General features: G+C 48.5%; 1 protein-coding gene across 4 annotated transcripts in view; it reads left to right on the top strand.

The window, feature by feature from the left end:
- Positions 1 to 22,201, top strand: part of CSK (C-terminal Src kinase) — a 73,076-nt gene that overhangs the window by 18,489 nt on the left and 32,386 nt on the right. Inside the window, exon 1 of one of the 4 annotated variants that reach the window (XM_028743441.2) lies at positions 10,394 to 10,435. The exons of 2 other annotated variants lie outside the window; for them this stretch is intronic. In XM_028743441.2, coding sequence (XP_028599274.1) covers positions 10,409 to 10,435 — 27 coding nt within the window. In that variant the 5' untranslated portion in view covers positions 10,394 to 10,408. Of the gene's footprint in view, positions 1 to 10,393; positions 10,436 to 22,057; positions 22,082 to 22,201 lie in introns of those variants that run through there. One more of the 4 variants, XM_077934463.1, reaches the window with a different exon arrangement.

The raw sequence follows: 22,201 nt of genomic DNA, 5'->3' as shown, positions 1-22,201 counted from the left end.
ATGTGGATCCATGCTTTGTAACCACGTTTTTGCACCACTGCAGCCCCAGGCAACAGTGGGTGCGTGATTTTTTTGGTGCAAGATGTAGCCATGGACATGCTATGTGATCTGATGGTGAATTTGGGGTGAACCAGTGCAAAAATCCTGAGGATCCATGTGGATCCGTGCTTTGTAACCACGTTTTAAGTGGGGAGGGAAGGAAAAGCACTCAAGGGACAAGGAGCACGCGTGGGGTGTGTGGAGAAGGATGCTGCTAATAATGCAGAAGAGGGGTTTAAGGGGAGAAGGCTCCTCTCCTCTCCCATTTTGCTTCTTTAAAGCAAGCAGGCTCTCTGTCCATCTCTCCTCCCCACTCAGCGGCTCTTCTCCTGCTTTGCTGTTTAAAAGCGAGCCACGGAGGAGGGAAGGAAGGGGAACCATGGATCCTCTGCTCACAACTGCAGCAGATCCCCCCGCCACCCGTAGGCATTCCCTCCATAACACGCACAGACATTTCCCTTTACTTTCTAGGAGGAAAAAAGTGAGTGTTATGGTGCAAAAAATACAGTAATCTTCAAACTCTTTGGGTCCTTTCCAATACTGCTGGCACAAGAGAGCTGAGTTAATCTGGAAGCTGCCTTATATTGTCTCAGGCTACTGGTTCATCTAGCTCAGTATTGTCTACCTACACTGACTGGCAGCTACTGCCCAGGCATTCAGGCAGGGAAATCTTCCTACAGAGACTGGGGACTGAGTCTCAGGGCCTTCTTCGTGGAAAGCACTTGCCAAGGAGAATCCTGAGAAGTAGTTTGTGGAAGGTGCTGGGATTTGTAGTTGTGCGAGGCCAGCGCCCTTCACAGACTATGGTTCCCAGGATTTTCCATGGTTCTTGAAGTGGAATAAGGGTAATTTTAAACACCCAGTGCGACTACTGCGACCCAAGAGGGAAGCTGCATTTCAAGATAGGCTTTGTCCCTCCTACCGCCTCTCTTTCCCAGTATTTTGTCAGCAGCAAAAAAAACCCTCCACATGGCAGTCAGAAGTCCAGCCCAGCTCTTTAAAGGGGGAAGTATCTAAAATAGCTGAAAAGGGGAAGCAGCCCTCTCAGCAGGCAGGGCAAGGGCAAGCCAGCTGATAGGCATGCAGCTCTCCTCTTGGCTCACAGCTCTAGGGTGCTGTGACCCAGCGGCTCTTGCAGGCGGACTCATTCAGCCCTCAAGTCTGCCTCCGTGAAGGAAGGAAGTCGTAGGTGCTAAAAATGGAAACATTTTTTTAGGCCAGCCATTCAGAGAATCTCCCAGCAGTGACGCTTTTAATTGCTTGCAACCAGGCATAAAAAAAACCCCTGCCTGTCTTGTTGAATATTCATTGGGCAATAGTTAATTTCTGCAGGTTCTAAATAAGCCAGCAACAAGAGCCTTTTTCACTTTAATTTGCTGGTTATGTTTTACCGTGTTTCCCCTGGGACCTGCTGTGGTTAAATCTGTAAATTGGAAAATGGAGAGATCCGAGTTTCTAAGCACTTTGGGGTATCTCATGGGCAAGGTGCAGGGAGCCACAGGTAGTGCAGATGCCGCTAATACCTGACTTACCGATTGCATCAAGCACAACTGCTGCATGATGTGTGTGAAGCTGCCTCAGGATGTAAATTGCAGTGAGGTTCACACAGTAGGTTCCACATAATTCAGCGGACAGGATCTGACCCTGTCACTGCTTCCCTCAACCCTAGAGCAGGGGTCAGCAAGGTTTATCTTGTCTGGGCCGGATTAGTCCCGCAGAGATCTCTCTGTGGGCCGGATCGTGTGCCCCCCCCCCCCCAGATTTTGGGTGTTTGCATGTAATGGGATGATGAGCTGCTTGTGCGTAAAATGCAAGTCCCTCAGAGTTTGGTCAAGTCCTCAAACCTCTGCCTACGACGGAGCCCCTCCAGCATGGCTCCGTCAGTCGCTAGCAGCATCCGAAAGTGGTCTCTTACGGAATCTCTTCCAGCATAAAAGCTCCTTAACGGAAACACGTCTTCTGGACTCTCGGCGCGACAGTTTCCGGCGAGGAGTGGGTGTCCCTATAGGAGGTCTTGAAACCTCCCCACTGTTTTCGCTGGAAGTGTCTCTGAGCCATCCCTCCGACTCACTTTCCCCTGGAGCCCCTCCTCTCCCCCTGCTGGTTCCCTCTTCAGCTGCTAAGTCTGTCTCAACCTCAGGGAGCCCTTCCACCTCCTGTCCTTCCGATGGCAGTTCCCTGACACTGCACATGCACAGATGCGATCTTTGCTGCCGCAGAAGTGCGTCCCTGCGCCACGGTGCACCAGTTTAGCGCAGCACGTGAGCGGGCAGCTCAGTTCGGGGGTGGCTCGTGGGCCGGTCAAACGACCTCCATGGGCCGCTTCCGGCCCATGGGCCTTAGGTTGCTGACCCCTGCCCTAGAGAGCTGCTGCCATTCAGTGTAGACAGTACTGGTCTAGGTGGACCTAGTGGTCTGACTCAGCATAAGGCAGCTTCCTCCATATTTATTTGTTTACTTAGATAAATAATAAGTAAATATGTATACCTGGGGACGCGGGTGGCGCTGTGGGTAAAAGCCTCAGCGCCTAGGGCTTGCCGATCGAAAGGTCGGCGGTTCGAATCCCCGTTGCGGGGTGCGCTCCCGCTGCTCGGTCCCAGCGCCTGCCAACCTAGCAGTTCGAAAGCACCCCCGGGTGCAAGTAGATAAATAGGGACTGCTTACTGGTGGGAAGGTAAACGGCGTTTCCGTGTGCTGCACTGGCTCGCCAGATGCAGCTTGTCACGCTGGCCACGTGACCCGGAAGTGTCTCCGGACAGCGCTGGCCCCCGGCCTCTTAAGTGAGATGGGCGCACAACCCTAGAGTCTGTCAAGACTGGCCCGTATGGGCAGGGGTACCTTTACCTTTACCTTTATGTGTATGCCACTTGATTGTATAACAACCCCTCAAAGCGGCTTACCAAAAAAAATGAATTAAAAAAACCCAAGAATGTTTTACAACTTTCAAAAAGTTAAAGTAACAATAGATTAAAAACAAATTAGAACTCACATCAATTTTCTAAACATCTAGGGAGGCTTCTCTAAACAGGAATGTTTTTAGCAGGCGCCGAAAGGAGTACAGGGAAAGTAGCTTCCTGGAGTCGGTGCTGCCACGCTAGAATATCGAGTTCTTACAAATATGGAACAGGTATTATGTGTGTGCACATATGGGGTTAGGTGATCTTGTTGGTACACTGGTCCCAAGTTGCTAAGGGCTTTTAGTAGCACCTACCCCAGGAGCAAATCAGTAACCAATGGAGATCTCTGTGCACAGGTATTATATGCTGACAAGGCCTCCTGTCAGCAATCGTGCTGCAGCATTCTGCACTCACTGCAGAAGCCCCACATAGAGCTTATTGGGGTAATGCAGCCCAATCCTGCGTTCCAGTGGTAGCATGGGTGGGGTCTGAGGTCTCTTTTTCACAGGTTAAGAGCAAAATAGGGAGAAATTACAGCCAATGGGTATGAAGGAGGCACAGAACAGGACAGCTGAGGCTGTTCTTGCAGAAGGTCAAATGGTCATTTCCGGCACCAAATGATGATACATGCTCCAGTTTATTGAAGAATGCTTGGACAGGTTGTGATGTCGGCTGCTTTTTTAAGCAAAACAAAACAAGTTGCAGTCTAAATTCTTACGCCGTGATCCATGCAAACAGAATGCAGAAATTCTTGTTGGCTTCTTGGGATAGTTGCAAAACTTTCTGTGCAAATACTGGTCTTTACCTGTTTCCTTATTTTTTGTTTTCTGCACTTGTATCCCATGATAACTTCCCCCTCTCCTACGGGCAAAGTTGAAGCATGAAGTCAAGACGACCGAAAGGCATTGAGGAAATGCAAAATGAGGCAATTCCTGCTTTTAAGGGCGAGCATGTCAAACTTTCACTGATGTTTAGGAAGGATCTTGGGGTCTTAAAGGTAAAGGTACCCCTGCCCGTACGGGCCAGTCTTGACAGACTCTAGGGTTGTGCGCCCATCTCACTCAAGAGGCCGGGGCCAGCGCTGTCCGGAGACACTTCCGGGTCACGTGGCCAGCGTGACAAGCTGCATCTGGTGAGCCAGCGCAGCACACGGAAACGCCGTTTACCTTCCCGCTAGTAAGCGGTCCCTATTTATCTACTTGCACCCGGGGGTGCTTTCGAACTGCTAGGTTGGCAGGCGCTGGGACCGAACAACAGGAGCGCACCCCGCCGCGGGGATTCGAACCGCCGACCATGCGATCTGCAAGCCCTAAGCGCTGAGGCTTTTACCCACAGCGCCACCCGCGTCCCTTCTTGGGGTCTTAGGTGACCACACAAAAAAAAAAGCTAAAGCACTTCTAAGCTGCATCAATAAAAGTATAGTGTCCAGATTAAGAGAAACCACAGTACCACCCTATTCTGCCTTGTTCATACCCCTCTTGGAGTCCTGTGTCCAGTTCTGGGCACCACAATTTACAGAGGATATTGACAAGCTGGGTGATCAGTGGTCTGGAAACCAAGCCTTATGAGGAACAGTGGAAAGAGTTGGGTATGTTTAGCCTGGAGAAGAGGAGACTGAGAGGAGATAAGATAGCCATCTTCAAGTATCTTAAGGGCTGTCACATGGAAGAGGGAGCCAGCTTGCTTTCTCCTTCTCCCTGAGGGTTCACATTCCAAGAAAAGAAGTTCTTCTGACTAAACTCTAGGAAGAGCATTCTGAGGGTAAGAACCATTCAATAGTGGAGGTTAGATGGCCATCTGTCAAGGATTTTTTAGTTGCGATTTCTGCATTGCAGGGGATTGGACTAGAACAGGGGTCTGCAACCCGCGGCTCCGGAGCCGCATGTGGCTCTTTTACACCTTTGCCATGACTCCGGGGCGGATACTAGCGAGGGGAGGAGGCGCATTGTGTGCCCCGACACTCCCCACTGTGGCGGGCGCTGTACTGGCTGTGATGTCGCATGGGGGCGGTGCGTGCGTTAGTCACGCACCGTCCCGACATCACCCTCCCGCCCGCCCGCCCGCTACATTGTAAGGGGCATGTACGCTGGTCACTGCATTGAAAGGGGGCATGTACGCTGGTCACTCTTTTGAAGGGGAGTGAAGAACACACACACACACACACAAAAAAGGTAACTTGTTAATTTAACATTTATTTCTATGAGGAGGAGTAATTCTGAGGGGTCAAACAAAGAAATAATAAAAAAGTGACAAAAAAGTTATTTTTATAATGACGAGTTTTGCGGCTCCCAGTTTTTTTTTCTTCGGAAACTGGTCCAAGTGGCTCTTTTTGTCTTAAAGGTTGCAGACCCCTGGACTAGATGGAGTCCCTTCAAACTCTAAAATTCTATGTTCTCTTGGAACATTTGACTAAGTAGTAGGGAGGACAGAACGAGATTAATGCTCGTTTGAGTCCTGCCAGTGCTAGGAAGCCTGCAGCGCCATGAGTTTGAGAGTTGGCAGATTGTTAGATTATGGTCTGGACACTTGTGGTGTAGTAAAACCTGGGCCCTTTACTGCATGTGAGATAAGCATCCAAGCACTAATTTTATGTGAAATAATACGCTGTCTCCTACTCAGCGTCAGGAGCACTCTATTCCTTGACTAGAGGGTGAGTTTTCGGTATTTTTGTTTATAGGCAATTAAATTACTTGCCAATTAGACCGAGTCAAAATTTAATTTTGAAATGGCTCAGAGATACGAGGACCAAATGCACTCTGCTCCCTTTGCAAGTTGCTGGGCTGCGTAAAAGCAGCCACAGAAACAAAAGCATCAACCTTGTTGTTGGCTAGAGGCTACCAGGTGCACAGAGCCGGCATTGTAGGTTTTCTGGACTGGCAAATCTGCCCTTGAGAAAAACAACATCCTGTTAGCTTATTTAATAGTGAACTCACCCTTAAAATAGGGGACGCAGGTGGTGCTGTGGTCTAAACCACAGAGCCTAGGGCTTGCTGATCAGAAGGTTGGCGGTTCGAATCCCCACGACGGGGTGAGCTCCCGTTGCTCGGTCCCTGCTCCTGCCCACCTAGCAGTTTGAAAGCACGTCACTATGCAAGTAGATAAATAGGTACCGCTCCGGCGGGAAGGTAAACGGCGTTTCCGTGTGCTGCTCTGGTTCACCGGTCATGCCAGCTACATGACCTGGAAGCTGTAACCTGGCTCCCTTGGCCAGTAAAGCGAGATGAGCACCGCAACCCCAGAGTTGTCCGCAACTGGACTTAACAGTCAGGGGTCCCTTTACCTCACCCATACCTGTGCTTATATGGACAAAGCTGGGCCATCCATGCTCAAGAAGGGAGGTGTGAACAGACTTTGGTGAGGGGAACCCCAAGGTTTACAGAAATGCAAAATATTTAGGGAAAACCCTTGAGGAGGGGAAGTCCCTCCCCCATTAGAACTGTGCATGCTTGGAATACTGATTGTTGGTTAGGAGAGGGAAAACCACAACAGGAAACTTGGATGGGAGGATGGAATGGAGTTCCTTGGTTGGCCCTGGGTATGGTTGGCCCTGGACGGGAACACTCCACACTGCAACATTCTGTTGCAGGCGCCATCTTTTTTGAAAAACAAAATATTAATCTAGTTGTGCCATAAGGAATGTTGATTCTCATGCTCTTTTTTACAGTCTTAAATTGTTTACTTAAAAACAAGGGCATTGCTAAATTAAAATAAAACAAAAGCTCCAGCTTATTATATTTTTCCTGACATTTTCTTGTTCCCTGTTTGTTATTTTGATTGGTATTATCTGTTGGGTTTTGAGAGAGAGAGAGAGAGAGAGAGAGAGAGAGAGAGAGAGAGAGAGAGAGACAGTGAGTTTATAAATATTTCTGTTCTGCCATACCATAAAATATAAGGGCAGTCTGTAAATTTAAAATATGAAACACTATTTAAAAAATAAAAATGCAGATTATCATTAAGATGACTGCCTAACCAAAACTAAAAGCATAAACAGCTGCAAAGGCTAGTCAGTTCCCAAGCCAAAAGCAAGGATGTCTGCCGAATCTCTGCTGGAATAGTGTTCCAGAGCATGGGATCCATGACACCCAAAATGTTGACAAGTGCTTCTGTTTTTTTAAAAAAATGTGTTGGATTTTGTTGCAAGAAACCTTGAGTGACTCATACTGAGGAAGAAAGGCACGATAAATATCTGTTAAATAATTTTATTAAATATATGTTATTTATTATTCAGACTTTAACCTTGCCCTTCCACTTCTTTCCCCCTTTTCTTCCTAATGTCTCAACAAATGAAACTGATCTGTAGAAAATGTTACTTGAAGGGAAAAACGAGTATGCAAAACATTGTGCGAAACATTGCACATACTTTTGTAAACCAAGAAAATATTTAATAAAAATACATTTTAAAAAACTTTGCCCTTCCATCAAGTTACATTACTGAGACTTTGCCCTTCAGTGAATTTATCTCGGTAGCTTATGATGGGCGGGAATTATCTACCTTTTCAGGCCCATTTGGATTTTTGAGTGGGTGCCATGCCCTCTGGGTGCTGGAGTAGAGTTAATTGAAGCCTTGGAAAGTGCATAGAGCTGGAGGAGGGAAGTGGGAGAGGAGAGGGTCACCGCTCCAACTTCCTCCTTCAGTTCCATGGTTTTTCTCAAAGGAAGAAAGGGTAGCCACTTATGCTGAGGGGGCAGTGAAAAAGAGGAAGGTTCGGAGACTTTGTGGGCACCAGGGGAAAGACATGAACGTCACCCCCATGTTGCCAAACCGTCCATTAGAAAGCAGATGAAAGTAATATGTGAAAATAAGCTTAAAATAGCAAATTGGTGAAAGTAGCGTTAAATACACAAGACAGAATAAAGCAAGAGTTGACATTTAAAAGGAGAGGAAACCTGGGGAAATGGGAAGGAAAGACCCTTTTCTTGGCATCGGGGAAGACATATGAGTGGGCACCCGGTTCACTTCTGTGAGGAGCACATGCCAAATGAACACATTAACAGCATTCTAGATATACTCTAAACCAGGGGTCAGCAAACTTTTTCAGCAGGGGGCCGGTCTACTGTCCCTCAGACCTTGGGGGGGGGGCAGACTATATTTGGGGGGGGTGATGCAAGAGCACCACAAGCCCTGGTGGCTGCTTACCTGTTTCTTGTGAGCAGCAGGAGCTGGCGGCGGGGGGACGGACGATGAGTGGCACGTGAAAGGGCTCTGGAGAGGGGCTGCTTAAAATGACAGGCGCTGTTGCTGGCACCAACAAAGCCCAGCCCCCTTCCTCCTCTAGGCAGGGCAGGGAGAAGCCAAAAGGAGGGAGGGAGGAGGCGCCGCCGCTGCCAAGGAAGGGAGAGGGAAGGAATGTGTGAGCTGGTGATCCAGTGGTGATTCCTGGACCGTCCACGGGTTGGATCCAGAAGGCAATTGGGCCTGATCCGCCCCATGGGCCTTAGTTTGCCTACCCATGCTCTAAACAGAACCACATGCAGATCTCTGTGTGAATGCCACACATCCAAACGTGAATATTTTCTTATTAAGGCAAGCAAATGACTTAAAGCTTGCTACCGACACCAGGAAATTTGGAACAAAATATCCCAAAAGTCCTGATCTGTGCCTGCAGTTTCTGAAACAGAGCTCACAGGGTGCATGGCAATTTAGCACTTGAAAAGTATGTTTGGGGGTGGGAAGGATTGGGCCCTTCCACCACCCCCAACTCTCCTGGATTCCCCTAGCAGTCCCACGTTCGCTGCATTTTATTTGAGCTCCTTGTAGGGAAGGTGGGATATAAATTTGTATTTTATTTATTAAATTTATATACCACCCTTCATCCGTTGATCACAAGGTGGTTCACAAGGTAAAAATACAATATAAAAAACACAAAATAAAACGAATATAAAACCAAATCGAAAAAGGGGGGGGGGAACCACCCCTCCCACAAGCACATTTAAAAGGCGTTAGGATGTTTATCAGCCAAAGGCCTGGTTGAACTGTGCAATAAATGCCATCAATAAAAATGAAAACTAAATGTCAGGATGGGCGCAGTAGCAGTCCCCAGTGGCAAAAGCCTCTTCCTTAGTGGGCAGCCAGGGTCAGGGAGAGCTGGGTTCAAGTCATTGCTCAGCTGACTTTGCCCAAGGCCAGTCTTTGCCAACCCTGGAAGGTGCCTGACCCTGAGTCAGACCACTGGCCCCTTAAACTCCATATTGTCCACACTGACAGGCAGCAGTTATTCAGGGGCCTCCTTGTTTCCGACAGGGTGTCTTCCAGCCCCACCTGGACATGGATTGAATCTGGGTTCTTCTGCATGCCAAGCAGCGACTCTGCCTCTGGGCTAACAGTTCTTCCCACTTGACCCTCCCAAGGAGTTTATGCACCTTTATTATCACGGCCAGAGTTCATTTTCCAAACCTCTGCCTGCTTGGGGTCTTCAGTCACTCCTCCAGGACAGTAAAATCCCTCCTTTTAACTTATCGCATGGACCCCTTTTGCTGCGGCACTGAGGAAATACAATAAGAACAATAATTCCTGCCAAGCCGTGCATATTTTTTCCCCTTTGGAATCAAGGAAAGCACACTGGGCTGTTGTTGTTTTTTTATGCAAAAGCCGTCGTTTCTCTTCCCTTTTAGTGCTCTGTATTCTTCCTTCCATTCCCCCCTCCCCTATCCTGGCTCCCCCACCACCACAAAAAATGAAATAAAATTGCATATTTGATTCACTCTTAATCCTTAGCAATTTGGCAAGCTTCAACGGATGTTGGATCCTGCTACAGCTTTGCAAAAAAAGAACCAAAGGCTTGCAGGTGAAATTGCCCTTATTCTATTCTCCCCTCCCCACCATATTGAGGAAGAGCCTCTCTTTGGACTGGGCCTGGGGGGTGGGAGCCCAGCCTGAGCGAGCTGGCCTCTTGCAACATGGAAGAATGTGTGTGTGAGAGAGTGAGATACGGGAACCACTTTCCAATGTCTGTAGGGCTGAAGCAGCTTGTATTCTCCTGCTCCGGAGGGGAGGAACCTTCCTTGGAGAGCTTTTCAGTAGTCCTCTGCCAGGGATTCTTTAGCTCTTGTTTCCTGCATTGCAGGGGGTTGGACTGGATGGCCTTTGGAGGTCCCTTCCAACTCTACCATCCTGGTGTGTGTGTGCATGCTTGTGGTGGCGGCGAACGGCTCTTTGAAACCACCCCTGGCGGACGTGGGGCTGGTCCCTGTGGCGTTTCCGGAGAACTGGCGGGCGGCGTGAGAATCCTGGGTTACCGCAGTTTCAGCTTTTCTGCCGCGGCTGCTGCAGGCAGGCAGGCTCTCTGCTGCTTCCCGCCTGCTCTCCCTTCCCCCACCTTCCCTCCTCCCCGGAGCCGCAAGAGAGGAGAGGATGTGAGTGTGTGTGTGTGTGTGTGTGTGTGTGTGTGTCTGAAGCGGAGACGTCTTCCAAGTGCACCCCGACAGTTGTCATGTATCCTTGGTTCCTTGCTCCACTTGTTATATAACACAAGATGCTTCTCAGCTTCTGTTCTGGTCTTGTAAGTGCATCTTCCTTTTTCTCCCCTCTTTTGCAAGATCCGTCCCTGCTGCTGCTGCTGCTGCTGCTCCTCTTCTCAGCCCACCTCCTTTCCCTCTTTCTTCCTTTAAAAATTCATCTGTAATTCAAGTTGGCCGAGAAGCTGCTAGCTGAGTCCCACGACGATGCAGCGCTCCTCCTCCACCGCCACATGGACCCAGTGAATCCCGGGCGCTACCAAACGGGGAGCAATCTGGCAGGGCCGCTGTTGCTCTTTGCTTTGTTGGCTGCAGGCTCTGAATCGGCAGAAAGTTGGAGAGGAGGCCGGCTGGCCGGCTGCATGGGGCTTCGAGGCTTGTGCAGAAGGGCAGGCGCAGCCTGGAGGGCAATGGGGAGTGGTGGCAGGTGAGACTTTTCCTTCCCACCTGGTCCTCCAGCTGGTCATGTCTGCCTTGACAGGTAATTGGAGAGAGCAGCAGCAGCAGCAGAGGGAGGGAGGAAGGGAGTGGGGTTGGGCAGGGCCAGGGCTGTGTCGGAGGGATGGTAGTGGGTAGAGAACACCTGCTTGGCATGCAAAGGGTTCCCACTTTGATCCCTGCTGGCATCTACCATTCAGACAGGCGTGGGGTACCTCCTCCCCACATTCATTGATGGGCAGCCACCCAGGGGCCACATGCTGATAGCGGTGGGCACAACCAGGGGCAGAGGTGAGTGTCGTAACAGACATTGGTTGGATGTCAGAGTTTGGGTGCTTTACTTGTGATTCCTGCATTTCAGGGGGGTTGGACTAGATGGCCCTTGGGAGTCCCTTCCAACTTTACAGTTCTATGTAATTACCTTTTTGGACAATAGGCTTGCTTTGCTCATAATAATAATAATAATAATTTATTAATACAGTGGTACCTGAGGATGTGAATGGGATCCGTTCTGGAGCCTCGTTTGCATCCTGAAGTGAACGCAACCCGCGACTGCGCGTCTGCAAATGCGCGGGTCGTGATCCGCCGCTTCCACACGTGCGTTTGACATCATTTTGAGCGTCTGCGCATGCGCAAGCGGTGAAACCCGGAAGTAATGTGCTCCATTACTTCTGGGTCGCCACGGAGCGCAACCTGAAAGCACTCATCCGGAAGCATATTCAACCCGAGGTATGACTGTATTATTTATACCCCGCCCATCTGGCTGGGTTTCCCCAGCCACTCTGGGCAGCTTCCAACCGAATATTAAAAACAATACAGCGTCAGACATTAAAAACTTCCCTAAACAGGGCCGCCTTCAGTTGTCTTTAAAAAGTAAAATAGTTTTCTATTGCCTTGACATCTGCACACACGTGCTCCTCCCTCCAGGCAAGTCATAGGCATCCTCAGAGTTCGGGGGCAAATTCCTGCTGGGCAACAACACTTGCAGATATTGTGAAGGAGGGCTGGTAAGGCTTAGGAAGAGTCCTGAGGGCCAGGTGAAGAGGCCCAAAGGGCCACACACAGGCCAGTGACTCCCAGCCTCTGACTTAAAATGCTTTGGTAGCAGGTGATCAGAAAGGTCTGTGCATGAAACCCTGGAGAGCTGCTGCCATTCAGAGCAGACTGTACTGGGCTAGATGGACCAAACAGCCTGACCTCAGATAAGGAACTTGGCTGTGTGCCAGCTTCTCGTCCAGCTGGAATACGCTTCATTATTTGTACATTTGTATGTAAGAGGTGCTTGTTGCGGGGGGGCAGCCCTTATTTGCCTGGAAGCTATTCTAATCTCCAGTATTAGGGAGCCAGCTGTTGTTCAGCGATGAATGAGAGGCACTCTGCACATGCTCTCGTCTCAGTTATTCTTGTCTTGCTGTTCCAGGAGCAGAGTCTGCTCTTAAGCACTGTATTTCACAGGCAGCATTTATTATTTTCCCCTTTTAGCCCTTCCTCCAAGGAGCCCAATTGCACTCGTTTCCCCTCCTCTCAACAAGCTTGTAAGGTAGACTTGAGGGTCAGTACTGTTGCAAGGTTGCTCAATGAGCTTTGTAGCCGAGTGGGGATTTGGGCCAAGGTCTCCAGGTACTGTCTGCTGTGCCACATGGGAAGAAACTCTCCAGGTGCTCCTTCCAAAACAACGTGGGCAGATTTGCTCCTTAAAGAGAAGAGGATGCAATGCAGAATTCAGCAAATTGAGTGACTGCGTTGTTAGGAAGATTCTGGACACTTTATTGCACATTGTTTGCAGGGGAGTTAGATTCCGTTACGTCAAAACAAGGGTTATCCCACACTTCTTTCCAGTGTGTCTCCCTGTAAATTTCCTTTATTGCAAAAAGTTTGACGGGGCGGGGGAAGCACGTTGGTTGCACGAGGGCCTCAGCACCAAGTTGAACTGCACAACTTGTTGTGCCAGCATAGGATGGAATCCCTCTCCCCAATAGCGGCTTCTCCATCCTTGCTCCCAAGACCATGGGTCATTCTTGCATTTGCTTCCCCCCACCTCAGCACACCCCTCTCTCTCGTATCAGGATTTCTCCCTGTCACGTTAGGCCACTTGGCATAGCAGGGGAGAATCAGAAAGGAGTGGAAGCATAAAGTCTGAACCAGATGCCCTTCCTCAAAGGCAGAGAGGGTTTGCCAGCACAGATTATGCCCATTTTTCTCTCCCTCTGTCTTTAACTTTATGAATCTTTGTACTCTTTATGTGTTAGATAAATTTCCTTTTATTTATACCTGTACAACCCAGGGCTTTCAAAATTTGGCCCCCAAGATTCCCAGCTAGAGCACACTCCCACAGTCTTCTTTTGCAGCAATATGGGGTGGAAGTGTCGGTCTTGCTCAGGGGTCAGCAACCTTTTCCAGCTGTGGGCCGGTCCACTGTCCCTCAGACCATGTGGTGGGCAGGACTATATTTTGAATAGAGAATAAATTAACGAATTCCTATGCCCCCCAAATAACCCAGAGATGCAATTTAAATAAAATGACACATTCTACCCATGTAAAAACTCGCTGATTCCCGGACCGTCTGCAGGCCGGATTTAGAAGGCGATTGGGCCGCATCCGTCCCCCGGGCCTTAGGTTAAAAGGTAAAGGTAAAGGTACCCCTGCCCGTACGGGCCAGTCTTGACAGACTCTAGGGTTGTGCGCCCATCTCACTCAAGAGGCCGGGGGCCAGCGCTGTCCGGAGACACTTCCGGGTCACGTGGCCAGCGTGACATCGCTGCTCTGGCGAGCCAGAGCCGCACACGGAAACGCCGTTTACCTTCCCGCTAGTAAGCGGTCCCTATTTATCTACTTGTACCCGGGAGTGCTTTCGAACTGCTAGGTTGGCAGGCGCTGGGACCGAACAATGGGAGCGCACCCCGCCGCGGGGATTCAAACCGCCGACCTTTCGATCGGCAAGTCCTAGGCACTGAGGCTTTTACCCACAGCACCACCCGCGTCCCATCCCTGATTTAAGATGCTTTCAAAAGCTGGCTGGCCTCCCTGAGTCACACAAGTCCTGCTCCTGTTTCGATAAGATGCTCTGTTGGGCTATGGCTCAGTGGTGGGGCAGCTGCGTGGCATGCAGAAAGCACCAGGCCCGATCCCCAGTGGCAACTCCAGGGGGAGGCCATTGCCTGAAATCCTGGAGAGCCATTGCAGCCGGTCAGTGGGGAGAACTATGGCGTGATGTGGGCCAGCAGTTTGACTAGCGAGAAGCCTACTTTTCTTGGCCACCAGTCTGGTGCCCGCTGGGCGCTTGGGACTGCAACTCCCATTCGCCCCCGTCAGCCTGGCCGTTTGGGGCTGGAGCTGAGAGCTGTCATTGCTTGGAGCAGCTGGAGGATAGCAGGATTGCAAAGGTTGGAGTGGTGTATTGGGGCCCCAGGTTGAAATCCTCTCTGACCAGCTGCAGGTCTTCTCTGTCCTGAGTCTCCCAACTTCATGAGATGGTCCAGAGTTTGAGTACTTGGAGAGAGGGAGGAAACTGTGTTCATTTTGTGGCTACAGGGCCTGGTTTTTGTCCTGTGGGGAGGGAGGGAGGGAGGGAGGGAGGGAGGCTGAGTTCCAGAACAAGAATGCTGTACTGGGATGTCCGGGGTGGCGCAGTTCAGACATGTCCCTCATTCCAGCCACCCTCTTCTGTGGGCTTTCCTGGGCTTTGGGGCTCCATCTGCTGCCCTCTCTGCTCAGAGAATCTTTGACTGTCTTGCAGGGCCTAAAAATAGATCTGGCAAAGGAAGGAAGAGCAGTTATGAAAAGTGGAAGAGAAAATTTAAAAAAAGCGAACTCCTAGAGACTAGGGCACGGTTGGGGGGCCTTTTCCACCACGAGGGCCCTAACCCCTTCCTGGTTGGAGGGGGGCCAGTGGGACGCGGGTCCAAGGGAGGGCAGGGCAAATGTGAACAGGGAGGTAAATTGGAGCCCCCCCCTGTTTTCTATTATTGCGTTTCTTGTGATTGTAAGGGTTTTTTTAAAAAACAGTTTTTCATCTTGCATTTTAAATTTGTATAACTTCTTCTTGGACCTTAGGGTCAGGGCTGTAAATAATAAAAATAGCATAATAAGACTCTTCTACAGTAGGCTATAATAGGGGGCTTTTTAAAGCACCCCACTAGATTCCTGATTAACACCTTTACTTGTATTTATCCTTTATGTATCTTTATATATTTTTAAAAGACTGTTGCCCTACATGTCTTTAAATGACTTGTTACTGTTTTACATGTTTTTTTAGATGTTAAAAATTGGTTTAAAATATGTTTTTATCTTATTTTTAATTGCATTGTTTTGTCACGTTTGTGTTTGCTGCCCTGGGCTCCCTGGGAGGAAGAATGGAATATAAATTTATAAACAAGCACTCTGTGGCCTAGATTTTTTTTTCTTTAAGGGCCAGGACACCTCCATGAGGAAAAGGCCATAGCTCAGCAGTGGAGCATCTGCTTTGCATACAGAAGGTCCCAGTTTCAGTCCCTGGCTCCTCCTGGAAGGGTTGAAAGAGACCCTCATCTGAAATCTGGAGAGCTGCTGCCAGTCAGTGTAGGCAATATTGAGCTTGATTGACCCAGTGGTCTGTTCAGTATAAGGCAGCTTACTATTTAATCCATCTCTCTCTCTTTTAGAACCATAAGGACTAGAAACTTAATTTTAGGGGAATGGCTGCAGCTCGGTGGCAGAACATCTGCTCTACTTGCAGAAAGTCCCAGGTTCAATCCCTGGCAGCATATTTTGGCAGTGCTGGGAAAGATTCCTGCCTGAAACCCCGGAGAGCTGCTGCCAGTCAGTGTAGACAACACTGGCATGGATGGCCCATTGGTCCAGCGTGTTATCAGACATTCTCCTGCCTTCATTCACGGGCTCTTCCCAGCACCGCTGGTCAGGTGCCCCCCTTGCACAGCTCCCATCCTCTCAGCCTCCCTCTCCAGGCTCTGCCAGATGCCCAGGCAGAAAACGTAAGGCTTCCCTGGGAGCCAGATGTGAAATAATCACATTCGCTTGGAAGAGTTTATCCTAATCCCCAGCAGACGGAGAGTTTTTGTTCGCTAAGGCAGGAGGATTATTCTCACCCCCCTCTCAGCGCTGCCCCCAAACTTGCAGTGCACTTCGGGGGGGGGGGGTTGAACCAAACTCCCAACAATTTCATGAGTCTGCATGGTTCTCTATTTTCGAGAGCCGCTGCCAAGGGTGGGGCCCTCACGCCTGGACTGCAGGATCTAGCTCTGCCCGGTGTTAACCTCATCTCTACTGGGGTATTGACCTCTGCTTGAAATAGCAGATGGTGGTGGACTCTCCTTCACTGGAGGTTTCTAAATAGAGGTTAGGTGGCCTCCTGCCAAGGATTCTTGGAATTATTATTATTATTATTATTATTTGTGCCAATCTGTCAACAGGGTGTACAAAAATACAACAATAGCATACTAGAACATCACATATTACAAGTGTCCCTAAACAGGGCTGCCTTCAGATGTCTTCTAAAAGTTGTATAGTTATTTATCTCCTTGACATGTGAAGGGAGGGCGCCACTACCGAAAAGGCCCTCTACCTGGTCCCCTGTAACTTTGCTTCTCGCAGGGAGGGAACTGCCAGAAGGCCCTCGGAGCTGGACCTCAGTGTCTGGGCTGAACGATGGGGGTGAAGATGCTCCTTCAGGTGTACTGGGCCGAGGCCTTTTAGGACTTTAAAGGTCAGCACCAACACTTTGAATTGTGCTAGGAAACATACTGGGAGCCAATGTAGATCCTTTAGGACCGGTATTATATCGTCCTGGCAGCTGTTCCAGGTTACCAGTCTAGCTGCCGCATTCCGGATTAGTTGTAGTTTCCAGGTCACCTTCAAAGGTAGCTCCACGTAGAGTGTGTTGTAGTATTCCAAGCAGGAGATAATCAGAGCATGTCCCACTCCAGTGAGACAGTCTGCGGGCAGGTAGGGTCTCAGCCTGCGTACCAGATGGAGATGGTAGACAGTTGCCCTGGACACAGAATTGACCTGCACCTCCATCGACAGCTGTGAGTTCAAAATGATTCCCAGGCTGCGCACCTGGTCCTTCAAGGGTACAGTTACCCTATTCAGGACCAGGGAGTCCCCCCCCCCCCGCCTGCCCAAATAATACTTTTGTCTTGTCAGGATTCAACTTCAATCTGTTGACTGCCATCCACCCCCCAGCAGCCTCTAGACACCCACACAGGACCATCACTGCCTTCACTGGTTCCGATTTAAATGAGAGGTGGAACTACATATTGATGAACACCCAGCCCAAACCCCCTGATGATCTCTCCCAGTGGCTTCATATGGATGTTGAAAAGCATGGGGGAGAGGACACCGTCCTGAGGCACCCCACAAGTCAGCGCCCAGGAGTCCAAACACCCCACACTACTTTCTGGACCCAGAAAAAAGGAGTGGAACCACGGCATAACAGTGTCCCCTAACTCCCAGCCCTCCTAGAGGGCCCAGAAAGATACAATGGTTGATGGTATCAAAAGCCGCTGAGAGACCCAGCAGAACCACGAAGCAGATGCCCACTTCAGAGTCAGGCCATTGTTCCACCTCATTCAGTGTTGTCTTCTCTATATCAAGTGGCTGCAGTTTCACAGGATTTTAAATACTGGCCTCGTCAGCACCATGCATTCAAAGTGCTAGGATACCACTCTAAACAGTTACCACTTTCCCCCAAAGAATTCTGGGAGCTGTAGCTTGTTATTGGCACTGGGAATTTATAAGGAGGCTCCTATTCACCTCCCAGAGCTGCAATTCCCAGAATTCCCTGGGAGGAGGAACTGATTGTTAAACCACTCTGGGAATTGTAGCTATTTGTGGGTAATAGGGGCCATAATGAACTATAGCTCCCAGAATTCTTTGGGGGAAGCCAGGATTGCTTAAAGTGCCCTATCTAGAGTTGCTGGGGATCAAACCTGGGACCTTCTGCATGCCAAACATGTGTTCTAACCACTGTCCTTCCGAATAAGGAATGCCTTCTCTGTGGGCCAGCAAAGAAGCGATGCTTTCAGGTCTGCAGCCATGATGCAGCCAGTGTTCAAAACTCAGATATATAAGCTAGGCGTCAAATGGCTCTAAATCAAGATTGCAGTCGCCAAAACAGAATGTCTAGTTGCCATTTTTGGGTAAGACGGCTCTAAAGTCTTATTTTTCAAATGATGGACTGACTGTGTTTGATTCTCAGTTAAACACCTGGCCAGTTCAGATGACAATCTTGAGTTAGGTTTGAGAACTTAAAGAAAAGTCACTTGATCCAAGGACAGACCACATATATACAGTATTGCGCTATTCTGAACTCTTTCTTAATGGTATCTGCTGCTGCTCAGGCTGCACAGGGAAAGCAATTTGGTTCCAGAAATTCATTCCGATTGTGCAAATAAAATATAACTGATAGAATTCTACAATATGGGCAATTAGTGTGTGAAAACAGTCCAGATACTATGATCCCCAGATGGTGAAGATGTCAGGCTCCATCCTGGCTCCCAGGCATCTTCAGCTGGTCGCAAATGATCGAAAACCAGGTGCAAAATGCGCTTTGTGCCTGGCTAATTTTAAACACTGGCTGCAGCCTGTCTCCCATTCCCCTTTAACCATGGTTTGGTGCATGTAGCACTAGCTGGTTAAGAGTGTCCTCAGGAACCAGTTTCATTTTTTAAAAAAAAGATATTTATTAAAGTTTTAGACAATAAAACAAACTTCACATTCACAACCAAAAAGAAAAAAACACCATCACAATCAATCAAAAAAGCCAAAAAAGAAAAAGAATACAGTAAAAAAAAAACCCATACAAAGTAGAAGAAAAAAGACATAAAAAAGACATAAAAAACCAATTTCTTAGATATTATTTTCATAACCCTCCTTCCCGACTCCCTCACATCTCCCTTTTCTGTGTTCCCTTTTACAGAATCTTATTCAGCAATGCTTCACCTTCTTTCAAATCTTATTTTATATTATACATTTCAACTATTATGTCTCCAATTTTTCCTTTTGTTATCAGTTATTTAAGTTTGACATAATATTCTAACTTCACCTTTGTTCTTATAAACCAGTTTTTGCATACTCCTTTCAGCTATGTCACTAATGCCGTATTATCTTTATATCCTGCATCATTCTAACATTCATACAATTTACAATGCTTTTGCAAGTAGTCTTTAAATTTCTTCCAGTCCTCTTCCACTAGCTCTTCTCCCAGGTCCTCAGGAACCAGTTTCAGTCCCACAGCCTGGGGGCCACATTGTGCAAGGGGCAGGGAACCTGGGCTTCCAGAGGGCAAGCAGGAATTTGAGCGGGGTGAGGGTAAAAAAAATACTTTAAAAAATAATAATGTGGTGTTGAATTTGTGAAACTGAACTGCATTTCTTAAACAAATCAACCACTGGACAAAGGAGAAGACAAGCCTGACAAGCCCAGGATTAATTCCGAACAAACGGTGCTTTCTGAGCTGCTGTCACTCCCGGGCGGCTACCATGGGGACGCTTTTGCATTTCCTGGTATAGGAGTTCAGGCTGGCAACCACATTCAAAAATTGTGTTGTGGAAGCATGCTCTTCCCTCTCGCTGGGGTCACAGCTGCACCTTGTGTTTAAAGCACACTGAAAACACACAGGATCCTGGGAGGGTTTGTTTGCTTCAATGGAGCTGCAATTCCCAGCACCCTTAGCAAACTAGCTCTCAGAATTCTTTGGGGGAAGCTGGGTGCTCTGTGCCTTATATGTACAGTTGAGGGTGCTGGGTATTGTAGTTCCCAGGAATATTTTTGGGTGGGTGTGGATGTGCTTTGAATGAATGGGGTGTGCAAGCCTTCAAGCCTCTCCCTTGGTTGCCAGCAAGCCTTTGGGCACTTGTAATGAAATCCGGGTGATGAAATGCACTGTGGTCTAAACCATAGAGCCTAGGGCTTGCCGATCAGAAGGTCAGCGGTTCGAATCCCCGCGACGGGGTGAGCTCCTGTTGTTCAGTCCCAGCTCCTGACCACCTAGCAGTTCAAAAGCACGTCAAAGCGCAAGTAGATAAATAGGTACTGCTCCGGCGGGAAGGTAAATTGCATTTCTGTGCGCTTCTCTGGTTTGCCAGAAGCGGCTTAGTCATGCTGGCCACATGACCCGGAAGCTGTCTGCAGACAAATGCCGGTTCCCTTGGCCAGTAAAGCGAGATGAGCGTGCAACCCCAGAGTCGTCCACGACTGGACCTAACGGTCAGGGGTACCTTTACCTTTACCTTTAATGAAATCCTGCAGTGAGAGCTTTCTCTATGTCTTCTGCTCCAGTATGAATCCATCTCTTTCCCCAGAGCCAAAGAACTTTGGCTGTTGACGTGGACACCTGCTTGGCTGCGATTGTGTTGCCAAAGGCCACTGACAACTTCACTCTAGTTTTAAATTTTTAAAACACAGGTCCTTGGGGGTCTGAGCTCTGCTGCCCCCCATCCTTTTTTCTGCCCACCTCACCTGCTCTTCACCTCAGAGTGCAGAACCAGGTGACTTACTAATGTGAATATTCATGAGAATGTAAAATGAATGTAAAATATTTTTTAAAAAGAGAGAGAGAATGTAAAATGAAGCCCGGCTGGGTCAGGCCACCAAGCTCCACTTTCTCTTTCTCGGAGGAGCCAGTGAGATGCCTATGAGGAGCAGGCCATGAAGGTGGCATTCCTCCCTCACTGCTTGGCAGTTGCTGTTTGGAGGTAAACTGCCTCTGAACATGGAGGTTTCATTTAGCTGTGTCATTGATAGACCTGCCTTCTATACATTTGCCCAGTTCCCTTTTAAAAACCTATTGAGCATTATTATATTTTTTAGCAGCAGCAAGCCAACTCTTTCAGGTGGTGTAGTGGTTAGAGGGTCAGATTAGGACCTGAGAGAGACCAGAGTTCAAATTCCTTCTCAGCCACGAAGCTGGGTGACCTTGGCACAGTCACTGGAACATTCATTATATACCTTTGGAAGCCAGTCAAAAAAGTTCCTCTTTAACCAGGTTGACTGACATTCAATGCCCTTTTAAATTGTGTTGGGGTGAGTTATTGAGTTCTTCTTGTTTTTATTTTGATTGTGTATTCTGTGTTTTTATATTGTGATTTTATTCTGTGAACCGCCCTGAGACCTATAGGTATAGGGCGGTATACAAATTTAGTAAATAGTAATAATAATAATTTATGAACCGTACCTGTTTAAAAAGCCTATGCTTGTATTAAATTGTGCATGCTTTTATATTTGTGGTGCAAAAGCATACACAATTTAAACAGGTATGCTTAACAAATGGTGAAGAGGATTATTTATGGTTTAACCCCTCTGGGAATTGTAGTTCTGTGCAGGGGAAGAAGGGGGTCTCCCAACAGCACTCAGAACCCTTAACAAACCAGAGCAAGGATTCTTTGGGAGGGGGAAGCCATGCCTGTTTGGTGTCGTACCACTTTAAATATATGGTTTCTCTCTCGCTTTTTGTTCTGCTGGCCCCGTGATTCTACCTTATCTCTGTTCCTCTTTCCCTGCTATTTTTAGCCCCTTGAACCAAAAAGAAGCCAACAGGAGCTGTTTGCTCTGTGCTGCTGTAAGTGAATAAACACTTCTCATTTCTACCTGGGCAACTTTCTCATCTTCTTTCTTTGAGTACCCAGAAGACACAGACAGTTTGGGGGCTTACATGGTGGTGCCCTCCCATCATATGTCAGGGAAATAAACACCTATCTGACTTTTAGATATTCTGTTGGGAGCCGCCCAGAGTGGCTGGGGAAATATCATCATCATCATCATCATCATCATCGACATCAGTTCTTGTGACTTTGGCAGCTGGAAGAACAGTCCATAGGAACAGCTGACAGACATGACCATGATAGGTTTTTTAATCCATTTTGCTTGTTTGCATGACAGCTGGCCCAGAGATGGTCAAGATTCTGTGTTTACAGATCAAGCACCGCCATGTAAGCCCCAAGAAGCCCCAGAAGGTGAAGAGGACACCCTCCCCTTATTCCTAAAAAGCATCCCGCGTGGTGCAGGGGAAATGTCCCAAAGGGGCATGAGATAAGACTCTCTTACCATCAAGAAAGTGCGCCTAGGATTGCTTCTGTGTGAGCCAGCTGACTCGCGCAACAGCACAGAAGCACAAGATGTGCAGCATTTGTTGCAGCGCTGCACGGTTGCCATCCTGGCATCCAGAGATCTCTACGTGGTTGCAACTGGACCTGCGCCTGGCAAAACGCCTGCGGAGTTTCAAGCACTGCTTCCAGCTCTGATTCTATGATTCTGCGGTAAAAGTCAAGGGGTTTCTACGTGCATCTGCAATTTGTCTCTCTGCCCTCCATCTGGGCAAGCAAGCGGCATTATCAAGGACCTTCTAAAGAGGGTGCAGAACATGGCCGTTGGGTGTG

This window comes from Podarcis muralis, chromosome 9 (assembly GCF_964188315.1).
Source record: "Podarcis muralis chromosome 9, rPodMur119.hap1.1, whole genome shotgun sequence".
NCBI lineage: Eukaryota > Metazoa > Chordata > Lepidosauria > Squamata > Lacertidae > Podarcis > Podarcis muralis.
This window is presented reverse-complemented; position numbering and strand designations above follow the sequence as displayed.